This window comes from Camelina sativa, chromosome 17 (assembly GCF_000633955.1).
Source record: "Camelina sativa cultivar DH55 chromosome 17, Cs, whole genome shotgun sequence".
Lineage (NCBI taxonomy): Eukaryota > Viridiplantae > Streptophyta > Magnoliopsida > Brassicales > Brassicaceae > Camelina > Camelina sativa.
Genome location: NC_025701.1, coordinates 4,765,954 through 4,785,802, shown reverse-complemented (window position 1 = coordinate 4,785,802; position 19,849 = coordinate 4,765,954). Strand labels below are relative to the sequence as shown.

General features: G+C 36.5%; 6 protein-coding genes and 2 non-coding genes across 8 annotated transcripts in view; 5 read left to right on the top strand and 3 right to left on the bottom strand.

Moving 5' to 3' along the window:
• Nucleotides 3,568–5,690, bottom strand: LOC104755333 (probable receptor-like protein kinase At1g11050). Its single transcript, XM_010477688.2, has one exon. The coding sequence runs from the start codon at nucleotides 5,549–5,551 to the stop codon at nucleotides 3,653–3,655; it is 1,899 nt and encodes a 632-aa protein (XP_010475990.1). The 5' UTR covers nucleotides 5,552–5,690; the 3' UTR covers nucleotides 3,568–3,652.
• Nucleotides 6,445–8,366, top strand: LOC104755332 (chaperone protein DnaJ-like). The gene is made up of 3 exons (XM_010477687.2): nucleotides 6,445–6,702; nucleotides 6,998–7,737; nucleotides 7,826–8,366. Exons 1-3 carry the CDS (start codon nucleotides 6,562–6,564, stop codon nucleotides 8,274–8,276), a joined length of 1,332 nt encoding a protein of 443 aa, XP_010475989.1. The 5' UTR covers nucleotides 6,445–6,561; the 3' UTR covers nucleotides 8,277–8,366.
• TRNAR-UCG lies at nucleotides 8,892–8,965 on the top strand. Its single transcript has one exon. It is a non-coding gene; the product is annotated as a tRNA-Arg (tRNA).
• Nucleotides 9,212–11,024, bottom strand: LOC104755331 (E3 ubiquitin-protein ligase MARCH1). The gene is made up of 3 exons (XM_010477686.1): nucleotides 10,332–11,024; nucleotides 9,937–10,060; nucleotides 9,212–9,844 (listed from the first exon to the last, which is right to left on the bottom strand). The coding sequence occupies exons 1-3, from the start codon at nucleotides 10,794–10,796 to the stop codon at nucleotides 9,465–9,467; spliced, it is 969 nt and encodes a 322-aa protein (XP_010475988.1). The 5' UTR covers nucleotides 10,797–11,024; the 3' UTR covers nucleotides 9,212–9,464.
• On the bottom strand, nucleotides 11,064–11,148 carry TRNAM-CAU. The gene is given in 2 exon segments: nucleotides 11,064–11,099; nucleotides 11,111–11,148. It is a non-coding gene; the product is annotated as a tRNA-Met (tRNA).
• Nucleotides 11,577–15,997, top strand: LOC104755330 (MLO-like protein 4). The gene is made up of 16 exons (XM_010477685.2): nucleotides 11,577–11,673; nucleotides 11,772–11,973; nucleotides 12,351–12,408; nucleotides 12,529–12,749; nucleotides 12,846–12,962; nucleotides 13,275–13,335; nucleotides 13,803–13,894; nucleotides 14,034–14,108; nucleotides 14,304–14,389; nucleotides 14,504–14,553; nucleotides 14,645–14,685; nucleotides 14,776–14,949; nucleotides 15,036–15,071; nucleotides 15,157–15,224; nucleotides 15,305–15,365; nucleotides 15,476–15,997. Exons 2-16 carry the CDS (start codon nucleotides 11,848–11,850, stop codon nucleotides 15,935–15,937), a joined length of 1,728 nt encoding a protein of 575 aa, XP_010475987.1. The 5' UTR covers nucleotides 11,577–11,673; nucleotides 11,772–11,847; the 3' UTR covers nucleotides 15,938–15,997.
• On the top strand, nucleotides 16,277–19,142 carry LOC104755329 (transmembrane protein 87A-like). Its single transcript, XM_010477684.2, has 5 exons — nucleotides 16,277–16,564; nucleotides 17,112–18,036; nucleotides 18,180–18,275; nucleotides 18,366–18,496; nucleotides 18,711–19,142. Exons 1-5 carry the CDS (start codon nucleotides 16,368–16,370, stop codon nucleotides 18,877–18,879), a joined length of 1,518 nt encoding a protein of 505 aa, XP_010475986.1. The 5' UTR covers nucleotides 16,277–16,367; the 3' UTR covers nucleotides 18,880–19,142.
• LOC104755328 (zinc transporter 4, chloroplastic-like) overlaps nucleotides 19,533–19,849 on the top strand; it is a 2,008-nt gene continuing 1,691 nt past the window's right edge. Inside the window, exon 1 of the mRNA XM_010477683.2 lies at nucleotides 19,533–19,813. Within this exon, the coding sequence (XP_010475985.1) occupies nucleotides 19,799–19,813 (15 nt within the window). The 5' untranslated portion in view covers nucleotides 19,533–19,798. The remainder of the gene's footprint in view (nucleotides 19,814–19,849) is intronic.

Sequence of the window (19,849 nt, the reverse complement as noted above, 5' to 3'; positions counted from 1 at the left end):
TTGATATTGGTAGGAGAGGAGGAGAGAATGTTTACTATAAGATGGTAATCCAAATTAGATAATGGAGATGAATCTTTAAAAAATAGAAACAATGTAATATATATATATATATACATATATATATAATACTTTCTAAATTAAAATATAGAATCAAACTCTTACAACACATATGAGATATAACAACATTTAATATTGGTGGAAGAGGAGGAGAGAATGATTATTTATAAGATAATAATCCAAATTAGATAAAGCAGATAAATTTTTTAAAAAAAGAACAATGTAAAATATATATCATGTAGTCTCTGAAATTAAAATTTAGCATTAATAATTTACAATAATATTTCATTTTTTTTTACAACCCATACAACAAAAATAAGAAATAAAAAAAACGAAAAATGATTCGAGGTATTGTAGAAGAGAATGAGAGAATGTGAAAATGATATAGTAAAAGAATGTCAATATGAGAGAATGATAGATTGAGAGAATGCTTATTTATATGATAAAAAATGATGGAAGTTACATTTAGAACTATGGAGTGTTAGAATATTATTAATGCATAATTTATTTTATTTTCAGTTATAATTTTATTTTAATGTGTGAGTTAAATGTATTGTGTTTATTGGGTCTTAAATATTGTTTAAAGCAATTAGAAAGCAAATAAAAAATAAATAAAAATTAGAAAACATTAAATGAAAATCAACCAATAAGGAGAGACCAAAACCTTACTTTTATATATATGATATATTGCTTTAAACTTTGAAATGAGAAATATATTATAAACAATAATTTTACATGAGAAATATATTAATTTAGCCAACCAAAATATGAATATAAGTTTAGCCAACCAAAATAAATAAAAAATATTAAAATTTAACCAAAAATAATTTCTCTTGAAAGATAATAAGTTAGTAGGAGGAATGAATTAATGTACAATTATTGGATATGAGTTACATTTGAGTTAAATGGAGTTACATGTCTTTAATTATAAATAAATATTTTAATTTTTTATAACCTAAAATAAAAGGAATACCAAGTGGCTGAATCAAAATTCACATGATTTGGTTGTTTGTTGATATAAACTCAACACTTACACATAATATTTCAAAATAAAAAATATTACTTTTTAAGTGACAAACTAAATTAGTTTTCTTATAAAATTATATGAATTCTTCAATCTCAATAATTTTTAAAATCCCAAGGATAACTTATATTTTTTTGGTTTTTATTCATCAATTTAATTTATAGTGCTAGATTTCATACTAATGGTTTCATCTTTAGAGAATTTAGTGAAATGATATTTTTAAAATTATATTTTATTTTTATATTTAAGTTCCAGTTGAATATGTTTTGTTTTTTGGATCATTTTTTATTTTGATTAAAGACACAAAAAACCAATTGTTTAATTATGTTCTTTTTGTTTTCAAAAACCTCAAATCATAAAAAAAAAATATATTATATTGATCTCTGCAGATTTAACAATTGGATCACAAAACAAAATAGTCTTTATAAATGGATAAATGGATAATTATATTGATCTTTAAATATTATATTGATCTTTATAAATTATTTAAAATGATACATGAATATGTGAGATAACCAGAGACATAATAGATAATTACATATGGATCATTTCAACTTTATGATCTTATTGTGTGGTGAATATTGTAAGGAAGTATGAAAATAATGACTTATAAGATGTTAATATAAAATAGAAAATGGAGATAAACATTTTAAAAGATTAAAATAAATATATAAGATATACATATCATACAAACTCTAAAACTAAGCTTTTACAATGATATTTGATTTGATTTTTTATAACCCATACAACAACAATAACAAAAAAAAAAAAAAACAAAACAAAACAAAACAAAAAAGAGATTTGAGAGTAGTGGAAGAAGATGAGAGAATGAAAGAGTGATAGACTAAGAGAATAAGATAATGAGTATTTATAGGAAGAGAAATGATGAAAAATTACATTTAGAAAAATGAGAGTTACAATTCTAATTTATTGTTTTGTTTTAATACAATTGATTAATACAACTTAGTGGAGAAATAAAGTTAATGCATAGTTTATAGGGAGAATTTATATGATTTCAGTTTTATATTATGTGAGTTAAATGTGAAAATTAAATGTTTTTAATTTGTGTTTTAATATAAATATTTTTTTTTGTTAAAATTGTATTGCCAAATGGACCAATAAGGAGAGAGTGAAACCTTACTTTTATAGGAGTATAATTTAACGTGCAGCAATATGATAGGGTAGACATACCAAACAGCGAATATCGAACAAATTTAAGGTGGACATTTTCGTTTACAAATTTAAGGGAGACATTAAAAGAGGGACATTAAATTTAATTAAATTTGAAACCTATTAAATACAGTATCAATCAGGCAATTTAATTCGTTTGTATGGGATTAAATGTGGAGAAATTCGTTTTTCCGAAACGAAGAATATCGAACCAATTTAAGGAAACGAATCATATACCAAACAGCGAATATCGAACCAATTTAAGAGAGACATTAAAGAAGACATTAAATTAGGAAACCTAGTAAATATCAAACAGCCAATAAGAAGAGAGTGGAATTGGCATGATCATGTGTTTCTTCCTATAAATACATCCACCACTATATACGTTTCATCAATATTCACAGAGAATTTTATCAAAAACAATTGTTATTTTTTACTTTACAAAAAAAAAAAAAAAACTAAAAAATGGATACAAAAATGCTTAAGATTGTCTTCTTGGCCTCACTTTTTTTCACAGCAACACGTAAGTTATTCTTTTTCGGGTGGTTTAATTTGTATAGCAGAGATGTTTCTTCTGGTTTAAATAGTCTCATAAAATTCAAGAATATAATTTAATCCCAATGTACAATACTGATAATTTTGTTCTTTTTTCTTAACGATTTCTTCATACAAATTTTGTTCGGTGTAATAAACTTTGCCAGGGACTAGTTTTTTATTTTAATGATATAGATTTCATACTGTAAACCACATATTATATCAAGAATTAAATTGGATTTAAGTTATAGTACAAAGCTCTGTTTGAAAGAGAGAAAAAAAACATACATAATACATTATTTGATGTTGATGTTCATAAAAAAAAGGATCGACAGGTAATACTTTTTTAATCTAGTTTTATGTATCAATTGATGTACTTATCTTATCTATATACAAATAGATTTTATAACAGGAAAAAAAAACACAAATTATGATGATTGCAGAATATTACATGGTGGCTGAGGCGAGAGGACCAATAACTATTCCAAAGTGCACCAATGCCAATCTGGAAATCTGCATACCATATTGCGGTAATAACTGTGAAGTATGTGCGTGCGTGAATCATTACTGCACTTGTGAAGCCTTCCTTCCTCCAAGACCTCCACGAGTATCTCCAGGAGGACCTCCAGGAGGACCTCCACCAGCCACCGTCCTCCCATCATCCAAGCCTTCGACTCTATCTTAATTTAATCGAAGTTTTTTCTAAAAGGAACTTTTCATACACGTATGTGTTTCTTATGATATTCTACAATATTTCGAAATTTGTTTACATGATTTGACTCTATAAAAAAATGTGATCCTTGCATTCCAAAGTTATTTACAAAAACAGAATATACACTTTCACACATGAAGCCTAGTTTTTTTCTTTCATCGAAGCATATCTCCGGAATGTATTTGTATCCCGCTAAGCGTAGGCGATATAGTGAAACCGTTACCGTCCATTCGGTATGAAGGATGCGAGAGTGGGACTGGTCGATCCGGAATCGGAGGAACCTCGATGTCTCCTTCCAGCATTTTCAATGCATCCAATATTGTTGGCCTTAAAGCAACCAATACATGAGCACACAAAATCCCAACTTGCAAGAATCTCTCCATGATCCCTTTCGGATTAGACATCCCTAAGCCTTCGTCTCTCAACAAACACTGGTCAAGAGCTTCCTCTGCTTTCCCGGCTTTAACCAAAGCCCAAGCCCAATCAGTAATCAGAAACGTGTTTGGCGATCCGGAAGTAGACATGTCTAGAGCTTTCCTCCCACACATTATCTCCAATACAACAACACCAAAGCTATACACATCGCTCTTCTCGGTTAGTTGACCATAAAGCGCGTACTCGGGAGCCAAGTAACCGTGTGTTCCCGCCACTCTAGTAGTGAGATGAGACTCACCTTCTCTACTCTGTTTAGCTAAACCAAAATCAGCAACCCTCGCTCTCATGTCCACATCTAACAATATGTTAGTACCTTTGATATCACGGTGGTAAATCGCAGGTTTCACACCGTAATGCAAATAAGCCAAACCTTTGGCTACATCCAAAATGATGCTCTTCCTCTGAGGCCAACTCAATGGTATCTTCTGAGTCTCTCCCTTAGGAAACAAATGATCATCGAGGTTTCCATTAGACATGTAGTCATAAACAAGACATCTCTGACTCTGAGTATCATCATCAACCATACTACAACCTCTAAGCGGAACAAGGTTCCTATGTTTTAAATTGCTAATGATCTCAACCTCGTTACGAAACTCAGCATCCCCTTGAAACTCAGATTCTATCACTTTCTTAACCGCGATAACCGAACCATCCGGTAAAACACCTTTGTAAACAAAACCAAACCCGCCTCGACCGATGAAATTTTTCTGAGAGAAATTGTTAGTTGCCTTCTCAAGCTCCTCGATTTTGAACCAGATTGAGCCAGTGTTTGGTCTCCATCTCGGGACTCTAGACTCTTGATCCTCCTCCCAACCAGCTTCTCCCTTTTTACCACCAAACCGGAAATACAACAAACAAACAAAACCGGCAATAACCAGAGCTCCGAATAAAGATCCGGTTACACCTAAAACAAGAGCCACCGTGTGTTTCTTCTTCTTTGAGATCAACGGAGATGTCAAACTCAAAGAGAAGAGACAAGAGAGAGCATCATCACCTTCAGGTCCTTTCTCATTAACGATACCAGCAGCGTAAAGAACAGCGAAATGGTAACAACCGAGACCGTGAGAGGTATTACCATCAAGACCGATGAGCTGTTTCTGAACCTTAAACCCAGCGGCAACACAAGCGTCGCATCGGGAGAGATCGGTGAGACCACTGCTACAGGAAGAGTCAAGCGCCGACTTGGGACCGAGACGAGAGACCCAATCTTGACGCGTTTCGATTCCGGCACAGGTGTCGTTAGTGATGACGAATTGGTTTGGATCGAAGCAGAGGGAAGTGAGATTCGAAGAGAGAGAGAGGGTGTTGAGCTTTGTCTGGAGGTTGTTGATACAAGAGACGGAAGTAGCGAGATTTGGGAGACGGAAGTTGGATGTTTGTTTGAGATGATGAGCTAGTGGGATTCCGATTAGGGTTAAGATAGATTGACAGCAGCTGGTTTTGCTGGTTACTGATTTGTTGTAGCTTAGACAGTCAGTTGTGTTCCATGGGATTGTTAGGACATGTGAGAAATCTAGAGGACAAGTTGGTGACGGCGATGGAGATTGAGCAACAACAACGCAGGTTGAGAAGAGTAGAATAGAAAGAAGAAGAAAGAGGAGGAAACGAAGGTTCACCATGTTTTTTTTGGAGAATCTGAAGTCTTTTGGTGGTGCGAAACTGAGTGATTGATTCTGGTGGCCGTGAAAGTTGGATTCTTTCTTTCTCTTGAGTTTGGGTCAAAGAGGCTGCGTTGATATGTTGACTTTTGGGAAGTAACATGGGAAACCTCTAGTGCTTGTTTGTCCCCACCTGCAACTGCCAACACTAAAACGATACGTTGTCGTTGTTGAACATATTCTTTTAGTGACCACGTTTCAATTTACTCTTGTTAATGTGGGGAAAAAAGTGAAAGCATCTAATATGTAATTAGTATAAGATCGAAAGAGATTTGAGTTACGTATAAATGTAGATTTGCATCTACCTTTAATCAAAATATCTAAACGATAAGACAAAGAAAAAAAGTGAAAAAGGTCAACCAGAGATTCGGAAAAAGCAAAACAAAAAGTCGAGTAGATTTTATCATTTAAAACTGTCAACAACCGCTTACGTGGAGCATGTTGTCGAAAATGGGGATCCACTATTATGGAGAAAATTAGTATTATATGCAAACATTACAACTCTATACATTCGAAACAGCTCATCATGTTGCATACCAAAGATTTTAATACATTACAATCGTAACAGCTATTCAATTCTCGTGTCAATATGATCAGGCACTTTCGATGATTAACAAATATCTTCTATGGTTAAATGCCTTTCAAATAGGAAATTATAAGTTGGTGAGTTCAATTGATCATACAGTCCTAGTAACAAGTTATATTAGGAGGACAGTTTTTTTAATGTAATTTCATAACAGTTTAACATAAAAAAAAAAAAATACAAAATTAATTAAGAAAAAAAGGAACAGAAATTTCCTAATAAAAGCTTCCCACCCAAACAACTCGGCTCTTCGTCTGGTCTGGTAATCTAATTCTCAATCATTGCACACACGACAACAAAGTTTCCTAATCTATCTCTCTCTCTCTCTCTCTCTCTGTTTTTCTCTTTCCGCCAATTTCCCGATCATCATCATCTTCTTTTGGATGCGATGGGGACTCCTCGGTCGCCGGCCACAGATTTCTTCGGCATTTCCAAGACAGCATGCAAAGCCTACAAGTCCCTCGTCACCAAATTGCACCCTCTCTCATCTTCTCATCGCAAATCCGAATCCCACTCCGACGCCGATTCTGTACGTTCTCATCTCTTCTCCATGCAATATTTTCAATTCTATACAAATGTGACTAACGCGATTTAGTAATAATCATCATTCCACCTACGTTTTCACATATTAGCAATAACGTTTTCTTTATATATCTCTATCTCGTATAATAGCACAGAAAATATATAAATTGTTCGCTACATTGATCAATCGTAGAATTTGAAACTCTGTTTCGTAAAATATAAAAATCTCAAATTTCAGTTTTCAAATCAATAGAGATCGTAAGAACGTTAAAGAATGAATCGTGTTTGTAAAACATTTACAGGCAATCCACCAAAGATATCTAGAGGAAAAATTTGCGGAGGAGGATGATCTTATCGCTGCTAGGAGAGGTCTCCGGTTACAGAGCATGGACGATAGCTCCTTCTTCAAACGCCGATCATCTCTTTTATCAAGCTCAAGTAGCCGCCGTAGCCACACGCCGCAAGCTAGACCAACCTACCTCTCCTCTTCCGGTTCTTCGAACCGACGTTCTGCTTTCTCAAGAAGCACTAGCCGTAGAGACGAAGGCAGCAGTCACGGCGGAGGGAGAAGCCACGGTTTGAAATCACGTCCGGTCTCGAACAACGCGAGTCCGATGACGTCGCCTTTTACAAGTCCGAGAGGGAAAGATCAAACTTTAGGTGATTTATTTGGCTCCGTAAAGGGAGTAACGTCTCCTCCAAGCTCTAGTCCGATCAACGGCGTGAAACAATCTTCTCCGTCGTCGATATCGAAGAGCGCTAGCAAAAGAGATAAAGAAGATAGAGGCTCTGCGAGTTCTGCGACGTCCACGTCTTTGCCTTTTTCTAAGAGCAAGAGCACGAGACAACAAGAGAGGGACGCGGCTGGGTCAATAGGGAAGAGTATAAGCCGGAGGAGCACAACGCCGATAGTGTTTTCACAGTCTACACCACCGAAAAAACCACCGGCTGTGGAGAAAAAGCTTGAGTGTACGTTGGAAGAACTCAGCCATGGCGGAGTCAAAAACATCAAGATCAAAAGAGACATCATTACCGATGAAGGGTTTGTTTCTTTGCTCCAAATCTCATTTTTTATTTGCATTTTGAGTTTTATTTGAGACAAATGATTCATTATGTTCTGTAATGAACAGATTGATTAAGCAACAAGAAGAGATGTTAAGAGTGAACATTAAACCGGGATGGAAGAAAGGGACAAAGATCACATTCGAAGGAGTAGGAAACGAAAAACCGGGATATCTCCCGGAAGATATCACATTCGTGGTTGAAGAGAAGAGACATCCTTTGTTCAAAAGACGCGGAGATGACTTAGAGATTTGTGTAGAGATTCCTCTTTTAAAAGCTTTAACGGGATGTAAACTCTCGGTGCCATTATTGAGCGGCGAGTCTATGTCGATAACCGTAGGAGATGTGATCTTCCATGGATTTGAGAAGGCGATCAAAGGTCAAGGTATGCCAAATGTTAAAGAAGAAGGTAAGCGAGGGGATTTGAAAATAACGTTTCTAGTGAATTTCCCGGAAACGTTGAGTGAAGAACAACGGTCAATGGCTTATGAGGTTTTGAAAGATTGTTCTTGGGGATAAGGCTTATAATATACGTATATGGGTGTCTTCTTGCCTTTCACTTATTCTTCTTTGTATATATAATACGAGTTGAGGGTTTGATGCGTTAACTTGTGATACGTTGACACTTAATTAGGCTTACTTTATTATGTTCTTTGTAAGTTGTAATAATCATATTTTTAGATTGAGCTGTTTTATGTGGTTCTTGCTGTGAATGATACAATTGTCTTCTTCCGCACCAATAGTTTCTTGTCATTGTTGTGAAGGTAAATGCATAATTGGGTTTTTGGCATTTCCTTGTGGCTGGCTTATAAGTTCTTTTTTTTTTATAAAGACTTGCGAAAGCCTAACGGTCTTCAAAGGTAACAAGGTTTTCTCAAGCAGTAAATGAATAGATTGTCAATTTCATTCAATATTAGGAAGTATATATTTGTAATAAATATGGCATCCCAGACGAAAAATTTGGATTAGTTCTTTGCTTCTTTTTCTCAAGGCATGGAAAACGTCTAGTGAAGATTGATCAACAAAGTCAACTAAAGTTTCATAGTGTTCCTGACTCTCCTCCATTGTATTTGGATTGGATTCAAAAACACCGTTACTTCTATATATAAATCAATGTACAATAGAATATTCAAAGACCGCATAGCGCAGTGGATTAGCGCGTCTGACTTCGGATCAGAAGGTCGTGGGTTCGACTCCCACTGTGGTCGTTTTTTCTTTTCTTGTTGTGATATTTAGTTTTGGAGTTATCTAGGAATTTTTAAGCTGCACAGCACGATATATATCCGTCCGTAATCTTTCACTTACCAGATGCTCTTAATTATTACAAGTATCTCATTGCTATATAGAAACTGCTATATAGAACAATTAGTGTCTCTGATGAGAGTTTTAACCATTAGTGTCTCTGATGAGAGTTTTTTGTGAGATAAAAGATTGGTTAATAAAAATTCAAGAAAGAGTAAAACCGAAACAATTCTATAGACTCTGTTTTTAGATTTGAGTCTCAATGTCTTTAGTATTCACTAAAATGCAATAGCATTGCTTCAACTCATATATATATATAGAGAGGGACGACAACATACATTAGGTACTTAACAAACATTGGGTGATAAAGAAAAGAAACACTGTGGATAAAGATGTATGAACTTGTTTCTCTAATGTACCCGAAACTCCATTAGAACCTTTTTATTGCACAGTGAAAAGAAACGGTCACAGAAGTTTCAGCATTTTAAGTCTTCCTTCGTGCTCTGCATCCAGCTTTGGGGGAGTGTAACTTCCGTGAAGATCTTCAACAATGTACTCCTTTGTAAGCTCTCGCTTGGTGAGAATATGGTAATGTCTCTGCCATATCCTTTGGATAGCCATAGTAGCAGCAAGAAAACCATAAGCTAAACCAAGAATGGCGAAGATGACAACAAAGACAACAACAAGAGCAAAACAAGCTTCCATTGAAGCAGGGAAACAATCCAAGACACCCCATCCGTAACAGCAGTTCTGGCATCCAGCCATCCTCGGGTCATTACCGTTGATGGCAGAGCAATGTAGAATGATTCCAAGAAATCCAGTCAGCACAAAGAAGGATATAACACCTAAGATTCATGATACACCAAATGTTTAAACTTGTGTCAGGATTCTTTCTAGATCCAAATGAAAGGGAGATGAAAGAATTGAGTAAATATACCGATGCAGTAATAAAAAGGGATGGGATGTTTAGACAAGATACGATCCCAATCATCGTTGAAAGAGTTTCGAAATTCTCCATCTTTGTCCATCATATATGCAAGTCCAGCCATAACAGCTATAACCTATAGAATTGTCAACAACCTTCTTCTTATCAGACGTCCAAAAAGATTCAGTCTTTTTAAGACTCTTACTGATCTTTCTTTGAATTTTCAGAAAACAAAACAAATCACAGTGAGCACAATGAACCATTTGACAGTCTCAAGTTCTATTGTCAAACCATGTGAAACCAGGTCAAGATTCGAAATCTAGATACAATTTGTAACTCAGCTAATGACAAAAACTGCAATTACAAAGAACTATGAAGAGAAGAAGCAGAGAGAGAAAGAGACTCACAGTCTGAACAGCTAAGAAAACCAAAAGCACATCTCTAGCGACAAAGAGTCTGAATTTAGCTTTGCGACGCCAAGAGTTGTTATCCTCAAAAGGTTCGACTCTGAGATGAAACTGAGCTTTGCAGGTGGTACAGTGAGAGAAAGCAAAACCTTCTTTAACAGATCGCCAATGATCGAGACATGACCGATGCACAAACTGCTGAGTGCCTTTACACATACAAGGTGATATCAATTCATCGCCTAACAATTCGCTGTCGTCCTCCAAACAAATACGACAACAAGGAGCTGACGAAGCATCGTTCTCCAAATCTTCTTCAGTTTTTATCTCATCGCTAGTCTCTTCTGCTGCTACCACCACAACAGACGCCGAAGAAGATGAAGAATTGGTGTGTTCCCCCAACAATGGAGCGGAATCACTAAGCTTTTGCGAATCCGGTGGCTGCAATTGTACTTCACCTTGCATCATTTGATCAAACCTTCGCTAACCCTAAAATTTCCAGACACAAAATCAATCGTTGTTCGAGATCATAGATGAAGGATTTGAATCGGATTAAACATATTTGGGTCTCTGAGATATTGAATTGATCGGCCGGGGAGAAAAAAAACGTGCGAGGAGGTGAGAAGAAGATTATAGAAGTGGAAGAGAGACGAAAACTGGGGAAGAAGGTCAATTGTAAGAGAGAACAAAGCTTCTTAATTTTTGGGAATTATAAAAAAGATGGAAAAAGGAAATTGGGGTGAGAGAGGCTCGAACTCTCGACCTCAGGATCACTCAGTAGCTATGAGACCTACGCGCTAGCCAACTGCGCCACCACCCCAATGATGTGATGTTGTATACGTGTTTCGTATTTATATACTCTTTTAGTAAACATTGATCACTACTCAGTTTAAAAAGGTACACGTATGACGTAACGTCTAACATTAATCGCAATGATATTAGTAAATGATCGGTTGAGTTGTAGCTGGTAGATTGTGATAGTTCTAGTAGTAGATGTAGATTGCTGCTATAAATTTGGTTTGTAATCAAATTGTATGAAATGGCCTAAATGTGGTTTGATATCTTATCCTACTAATTTAATATTTCATTTAATTCGGACAATGACTGAAACTCCCCTGATAAACCGATTTAGATATCAAACTGGACTTTGTTATCATCGATTTATAATTGAACCGGCCGGTCAAATCCGGTTATTAAATTGCATTATTAGTTTTAGGCTCTCTTAACGACATTTAGGGGGAAGAGCACATGAGATGCATTAATGATAATGAATGAATAAAGAAAGAGAGGAGAAGAGACCGTTGGAGAAGACGAGGAAGCAACCATGTGCTATGGTTTCTACTTGGTACAGCATTCCATGAGCTTTCTCTTCTCTTTGACTATATATTTATTTTAAGCCAAAAAATAAAAAGCTAAACTTTATTAACTCATTCGTAATCACAGATGCAGATCGATTCTCCTTTTTTCTCGGGAGAAAAGTTTGTTCTTGCGACTTTCCCGGAAGATCTCTTCTCCGGAGATGGAGCATATGATGAAAGAAGGGAGGTCTCTTGCAGAGACGCCGACTTACTCTGTTGCTTCCGTTGTTACTGTTTTGATCTTTGTTTGCTTTCTCGTTGAACGAGCCATTTACAGATTTGGCAAGGTGAGTTTTTTTCTTCTTCTGTCTTTATAGTTTTATGCTTTATGCATACTATGTGTTTGTTGAAATGCTCAGCGGTAAAAACATGAGTGTGAAAGTAAAAAAGAGTTTTATGAGTTTTCTGCACTTGGTTGGGGTATACTAAAGTCTCTTTCTTTCTTTGATTAGTTATCATAACACGTTTTAATCTGAGAATTGGTACTTGAAAGTGAGAATTTTTATGGACGAGTTTATTAATTGACATATCTGTCTATAAAGTCTCTTTCTTTCTTTGATTACTGTACAGCACATGTTTTTATCTGAGAATGGGTACTAGAAAATGAGAAATTTAATGGACGAGTTTATTCATGGACTTATGTGTTTGTGTTCGTGTATTTCAGTGGTTAAAGAAGACTAGAAGAAAGGCACTTTTTACTTCGCTTGAGAAGATGAAAGAAGGTATGTCCTATATACCCGTGGTGAAGCTGCGGTGCTTATAGATTTTGCTAGAAATAGTAAAGATGCTTTCTTTTCCCCTTTTCTTTGGTTTGATTTTGACTTGTGAAATTTTCTTGGTAGAGTTGATGTTGCTGGGACTTATATCACTGCTGTTGTCACAAAGCGCGAGATGGATATCAGAAATCTGTGTCAACTCTTCCCTTTTCAATAGTAAATTCTACATTTGCTCTGAAGAGGACTATGGAATCCATAAGAAAGTTCTTCTGGAACACACACCTTCTACAAACAACACTTCCTTACCTCATCATGGAATACATGAAGCCTCTCATCAATGTGGTCATGTAAATGTCTAGCTGTCTACTTATTTATCAACTTTAAAGCCTCTTTTCCGTTTGACCTTTAATAATTGCTGAACTGGTTCTTCGATCCAATGTCAGGGCCGTGAACCATTTGTGTCGTATGAGGGCCTCGAACAACTCCTAAGATTCTTGTTTGTCCTGGGTATCACTCATGTTCTGTACAGTGGCATTGCCATCGGTTTAGCCATGAGCAAGGTACACTTTCTAGCTCCTGAATCTTCAAATTGTGTTACAATTATACTCTTGGGTATTCCTATGTTTCTCGAGGGGAAGACATTAGACATATACTGTACACTATATAACCTTCATTTTCATGTTTAGAGTATGTAGAGAACCCTCTATGATCAAATATTTTGTGCTCTTAAGTATATGTCAATAGATTGTATCTTCAATTTACATATTGAGGGAAAACCATCGATATTAACATTTGCGGGCAAAGAGCTTTGTTAAGATTATACAGACGAACAGATCAATGCAATCTGAAACAGTGTTATCTTTTTATCACAGATTTACAGTTGGAGAAAATGGGAAACCCAAGCGATCATAATGGCTGAATCAGATATCCGTGGTAAATGACAGGACATTTCTGTCTCTCCTTCAAATAAAAGCTTGTATGTTTCTTTGATGGGTTTCATCTTGAGGGCACATGAGGGACTCAGTTATCTTAGGATTGGGAACAGCATGAAACTAGGACTATGTTCAGTATATATAGGTTGTTCATTCATGAACTCGCTTGAGCTGTGGTGATGCTTTTATGCAGCATTTGCAAAATTCTCTTCATCTTTAACTAGCAGATCAAATCCACTGAACTATTATAGATACAGATATAGGGAAAAAATAAACCCTTTCTAGCCAAGTATTATCACTTATACAGGATTGAAATGAACTGGGTTGGGAAGAGACGTACATGATTTTTTGTCTGTGATTTCCGTTTTATCACAAACAAATAACTCATTGTTACAGATTCTCCTTAACACTTAGGATGCTTTCGTTGTCACTCATATATACCCTTGTCTTCTTGACTTTGTTCAACAGCAAAGAAGACCAAGGTGATGAAGCGTCAGTCTACGTTTGTCTTCCATCATGCCTCTCATCCTTGGAGTAACAATCGTTTTCTCATTTGGATGGTAACTCCCCATGCTTTTTACCTTAAGTTGTATGGTTTTCAAAATTTTCATATTCCAGTTAAGAACATTATTACATGTTTCTTCAGAATCTATTTTATAAGGCATTTCTCCAGCTGTAAAATATATGTTTGCATTGCAGCTTTGTTTCCTGCGGCAATTTAGAGGCTCTATACGAAAGTCTGACTACTTCGCTCTTCGGTTAGGTTTCCTCACTGTGAGTTAGCAACAGAGTACCTTCTTTATCTCGTTTCTCAGTCTTTCCCTTCAAATATAAAATGTAATTTTTTATGTAATACTTATCTGGAGTGAAGGTTGATCTTAATGTCTTTGTTCTCAAAACTTCTCATCTAATCATGTAGCTGGCATGATTAGTGTACTGAATCTGTTCTTCATTACTTTGAAATTTCAGAAACATAACTTGCCATTTACATACAACTTCCATACGTATATGGTACGGACGATGGAATATGAGTTTCATGGCATTGTAGGAATTAGGTAGGCGTTTCTTAGAAATGAAGTTTATCAAAGACCTTTTATTCAACCCTTTTCAGAAGATTTCATAAGGGGTTACAGAATGGGACTGATGCATGTTTCTTGATGAATCAACAGCTGGCCGCTTTGGGTTTACGCTATAGTATGCATCTGCATAAATGTTCATGGTAACTCATCGGTTACATAAAGACAAAGTGCATTCCATTTGTATCTCAATATTTAAGCCTTGTCGTTACTAATTCGATGATTTCATTGCAGGCCTGAATATGTACTTTTGGTTATCATTCATCCCTGCCATTGTAAGTAAACAAAAGCAAGAATAAGTATAAAGCTTGAAATTCATAAGACACTAGCTAGCTAACACTCAGAGACTGTGTTTGTTGTTTAAGCTTGTCATGTTGGTTGGAACCAAACTAGAGCACGTTGTCTCGAAGCTTGCTCTCGAGGTTAAGGAGCAGCAGACAGGCACAACTAATGGGGCTCAAGTAAAACCACGTGACGGACTCTTCTGGTTTGGGAAACCAGAAATTCTGCTGCGGTTGATACAGTTTATCATTTTTCAGGTAATGAGTTTTTCTTTCCCAGTTTTACAAGCCATGATTTTTGTTTATTCACAGACATGATCCTTACATATTTCCTGGTAATGCAGAATGCGTTTGAGATGGCAACGTTCATCTGGTTCTTGGTAAGGCCACCTTATAAAAATACTGGCATCAATCCTTATATGTAAAGTTTTATGTTTCTGAAAGATCCTTCATTTCATATATCAGTGGGGAATTAAGGAAAGATCTTGCTTTATGAAGAACCATGTGATGATATCAAGCCGGCTAATTTCTGGGTGCGTTTCCAAGTACATAACAATTTGCAGCAACCAACTATATATCTCTAAGGGTTTTTTATTTTCTGGTGAATATGCAGGGTTCTCGTTCAGTTCTGGTGTAGTTATGGCACTGTGCCTCTTAACGTAATCGTCACTCAGGTTCGTCAAAACTTATTAACCTACAAGTTCCATAATTTGAAAGCCTATTCACAGGTCTATGACATAACATCGTTCATCAAAATTCTATGGATTCACATGAATCTGAACAGATGGGATCTCGGCACAAGAAAGCTGTGATAGCAGAGAGCGTAAGAGAATCACTTCACAGCTGGTGCAAGAGAGTGAAAGAGAGGTCAAAGCAGACAAGATCAGTGTGTTCTCTAGACACAGCAACAATAGACGAGAGAGACGAGATGACAGTAGGGACATTGTCTAGGAGCTCATCGATGACTTCACTGAATCAAATTACCATAAACTCCGTAGACCAAGCAGAGTCTATATTCGGAGCAGCAGCTTCATCGAGCAGTCCTCAAGAGGAATACACCTCGAGAGTCGAAGAATATTTGTCTGAAACATATAATAACATCGGTTCCGTGCCACCTTTAAACGATGAGATTGAGATTGAGATAGAAGGTGAGGAAGATAATGGAAATAGGAGAAGTGGGAGCGATGATGAGAACGGTGATGCTGGACTTGGAGAAACACTTCTTGAGTTGTTTAGGAGGACTTGATACTACTGTATTTCCGCTTTTAGAAGCTTCGTTAAGTTGTAAATTACTTGACATACTACACATACAACAAGAATACGTTTAACAAAGTAAAAATCTTCTTTTGTTGGAAATATTAATCGGAGCTAAAACAAGAAAACGAACTTTGCTTACAGAAGAAAACAATCTCTAATCTGCTTTGGGCCTAAAGGGCCAAGCCCATTAGATAGCAAAATAGCCGTTGGTCCGTGTTATTTGGATAAGCCTTGGAGAGGTGTTGTACGTAACAGGTACGGACACGGTTTCATGATGGAAAAAACAAAAAGTAAATAAATAAATAAAGGGGGGTTGTGGTTTTTGCGTGTTTCTTTCTTCTGTGACAGTGTTGAGTCAGTGAAGTGAGTGAGAGAGAGAGAGAAGAAAGAGAAGCGAGTGAGCAAAAACCTCTGTAACAATGGGGAGTCTGAGGGTTACTCTTGTGTTTTTGTTGATGGGAAGCTTGATCTACGCAGCTGACGGTTCGATTCACGAGTACAACAACCAGAGCTTCACCAAAATCTCCAACGCTCGCTACTACGTGGCTGGTTCCGAAGGGATCTACGGTTCTGAGTTTCTGGATACACCTCAGCTCAAGGGAAACTCCTTCATCAGGTTCATTATTTCTCGTTTCTCTCTTCTGATTATGATTTTATGTCGTCTCCTGTTTTGAGTTAGGGTTTTATGAGTCAAAGATCGTTTTTTTTTTCTTTTCCAGTGAGGTTTCTGTGTACTTTGTAGTATAGTAACGGGCCAAGACATTAATTACTAGATTTTTGGCAAAAAAAATGTGACCTTGTAGATTTGGGTTACTGCTTTTTTTGTATGAAAGGTGACTGCTTTTTAGGTACTGGATTTTGCTTGTTTGTGTTTTTTCTTTGTAGTGAGTCCATGGATATTACAACGATTTTATGTATACCAACTTGTAAATTTGGTTTCTTGAGTACTGGATTTTGCACTTTTGGTGTATATGAACTTGTAGATTTGTATTACTGCTTCTTTGATACTGTATCTTTTGAGTTTGGTATAGCGTTTCCAAGGAAATTTCAAGGTTTTTATGAAGATTCTGTATTACTGCTTCTTAGGGATTTACTTGTTCATTTGTAAATGAAGGCTTTTAGTGTATCTTTATTGTCCTTAAATTCCGGTTTTATTTTTGTAGGTTTGATAATATCACTTTTGTAAGAAGCAAGGAATCTGCTAGCAAGCAGAATTCTACTCAGGCTACTGCGGGATTGGTTGAAGCGATAGTGTTTGAAGCCAAGCAGCAAGATAGAGTTGGTGGTTCTTTTTTCAAAACTGAGGACATGTGCTGTACGCCAAAACTTGCAGATGCTGGTTCCTGCAATCTTGGGGAAGTTATGATTAGTGCAGATCCTAATGATCCTGAGTGGCCTAAGCGGATTCCCACTTCTTTCAAAAGAGGTGAGGAAGAAGTAAAGATGTCTCCGGAAGCTGTGATCATTAAGAAGACTGGATGGTACACTGTTTACTTCATGACATGTGATCCGGAACTGGATGGCACCACTGTCAGAGGAAGAACAGTTTGGAAGAACAGAGGTGGCTATTTACAGGGAGAGAAGGCCCCTTTGATGAAGTTCTACGTCTTCATGCAATTGGCTTATGCGATCCTTGGCCTAGTTTGGTTTCCACAAGTTGCTCGGTATTGGAAGGATGGAATCCAGTTGCACAGTCATATTAGCTTGGTAATTGCATTTTCCGTGGGTGAACTGGCCTGCCTGTACTATGACTTTGCCTATCTCGACTCAGCTGGTACGAGTTTTATGGAGTTTACTGTATGGGCAATAACCCTTTCTTCAGTGAGGAAGGCACTGTCTCGACTTCTACTGTTGGTCATATCTTCAGGGTATGGGATAGTGAACACTACCCGTGGTGGCATAACATTGAGGATGCTTCTTGTTGGCGTCTTATGCTTTGTTATAAGCGAATCTCTTGGCTTGGCTATAGAATATGGGAACATCTCCGAAAATGGGATGACTTTCCTAATGCTCTCTTCGGCTATACTGGAAATTTGCTTTCTCCATTGGATTTTCAGGTCCTTGTTGAAGACTCTTACGAAACTTAAGGTAAGAAACATACAATACGTCTGTTTATTTGATGTTTCATAGAATAGACTGCTTATAAGTATCTTTCCTGCAAATGGCCAGCTATAAGGATCCAAGTTTTCTTAAATTTTACATTCTGCTAATCCAATTTTTTTCATTTGTAGCTAAGCAAGAACATAGCTAAACTGCAACTCTACAAGAATTTTGCAAATGTGCTTGTGATCATGGTGGTGCTAAACTTCTTCTGGATCTATGTGGAGGTAACAGTTCGCTAGTTTATTAATCATGGTAATTCACTTGAAAACGGCAAGTCATAGGATTGTGTAACTGAATTTTTTTTTCTGAATCAGGTGTATATCTATGAATCATTAAGGGACTTATGGCAATGGAAGTGGATTATTCCAGTGTTCTGGTATCTACTTTCTTACCAACTGTTGGTCATGATTTGCTTTGTTTGGCCTCCAACAGACAAGCCAACAAGGTAGAGTACCGATCTCTCTCTACCCTTTACTTTGGCCTTTTATCAATTGGGTGCTTCTGTGGCCTGTTTTAAGTTTCACATTAGGATAATGTTATAATTAATACTAACCAGTTGTAGTGTTTGAACTTTATGTAAAGTAATGAATAGAACTCCTGATCCTCTCAGCTGGTATCACACACATTTGTCTGATGTATATACTGGTTTGAAATTGCAGTCTCCTATACATAGCTGACGAGGATTCTAAAGAAGGAGACGAATATCTATCACTGGCAGAAGCGGGGATGATGAACAAGAAAGATGAAACAAAGGCTGAAGATGGCAATGTTGAGAGGAACGAAAGGAAGAGCCTTCTGGAAGTATTCATCCTACTGCTTGGGCATTGACCAGGCGAGAGGTGAAAACGCACGCATCACCGTGGTTTCTAGCTTAAGCTGCCTCTAAAATATTTTTCGGCTTAAGCTGCTCCTAACCTCTCCTTTGTTTAACCCACGGCTTTTGGTGTGTTTTAAGTTTTTTCTTGAACTCCCTAGTATAACTAGAATCTTCTGTAGTAGACTTTGACTTTAATCGGTATTTTTACTGTTTCATGAACTTGTTGGTAATGGTAAGTGAAAGGAATGGGTAAAAAATGAATATTTTGGACAAATATTAAGTAGCAATTATTCTGTCTTCCATTAATACTTTTTCCTTTTTTTACTTCTAAACATCCCCATTGAAATAAGCATTTGCATTCAATTGTATTTCATGATACTAAACGCAACACACTGTCAGTGCATTAGCACTAAAATACATTATCAAATGCATTAACACTTTGCATCATCAATCCATCATCAACAAAAAGAAAAAAACAAATGTTACAATCACAACATTTTACATCGAAAAAGACAATCGTACATACATACTATATAGTAATATACTAGTAGTAGTGAAGAACTGAAGATGGGGAGCTTAGCAATAAAAAGTTTCTCCTTTATGTTTTGTTTTTAAGGAAAAAGAATAAAAAGTGAGAGAAAAAAACAGAATAACGTGAAAATGTCGACATAATGGCTAAGTATAGACAAAGATTGGGGAAAGCTCGCGTCAGGGTCTCTCATGAGTGTTCAACTGCCACGGAGAGAGCTAACCAATTCGTAATCTCAACAACGTCCTGACGATGTCGACACTCTTTCGCTCTTTCTCCTTCACCAAGTTGCCTCCTTTTCGATTCCTCTCTTATATTTTTTTATAGTCTCTCTCTCACCTTTCTGCTTCTTGATCCCGAGAAAGAAGGACACGAAGACGAAGACACTCTTGTTTGTTCCCATGATCATCGTCGATGTTAGTTAATTCTTCCCTCCCCCCCCCCCCCCCCCC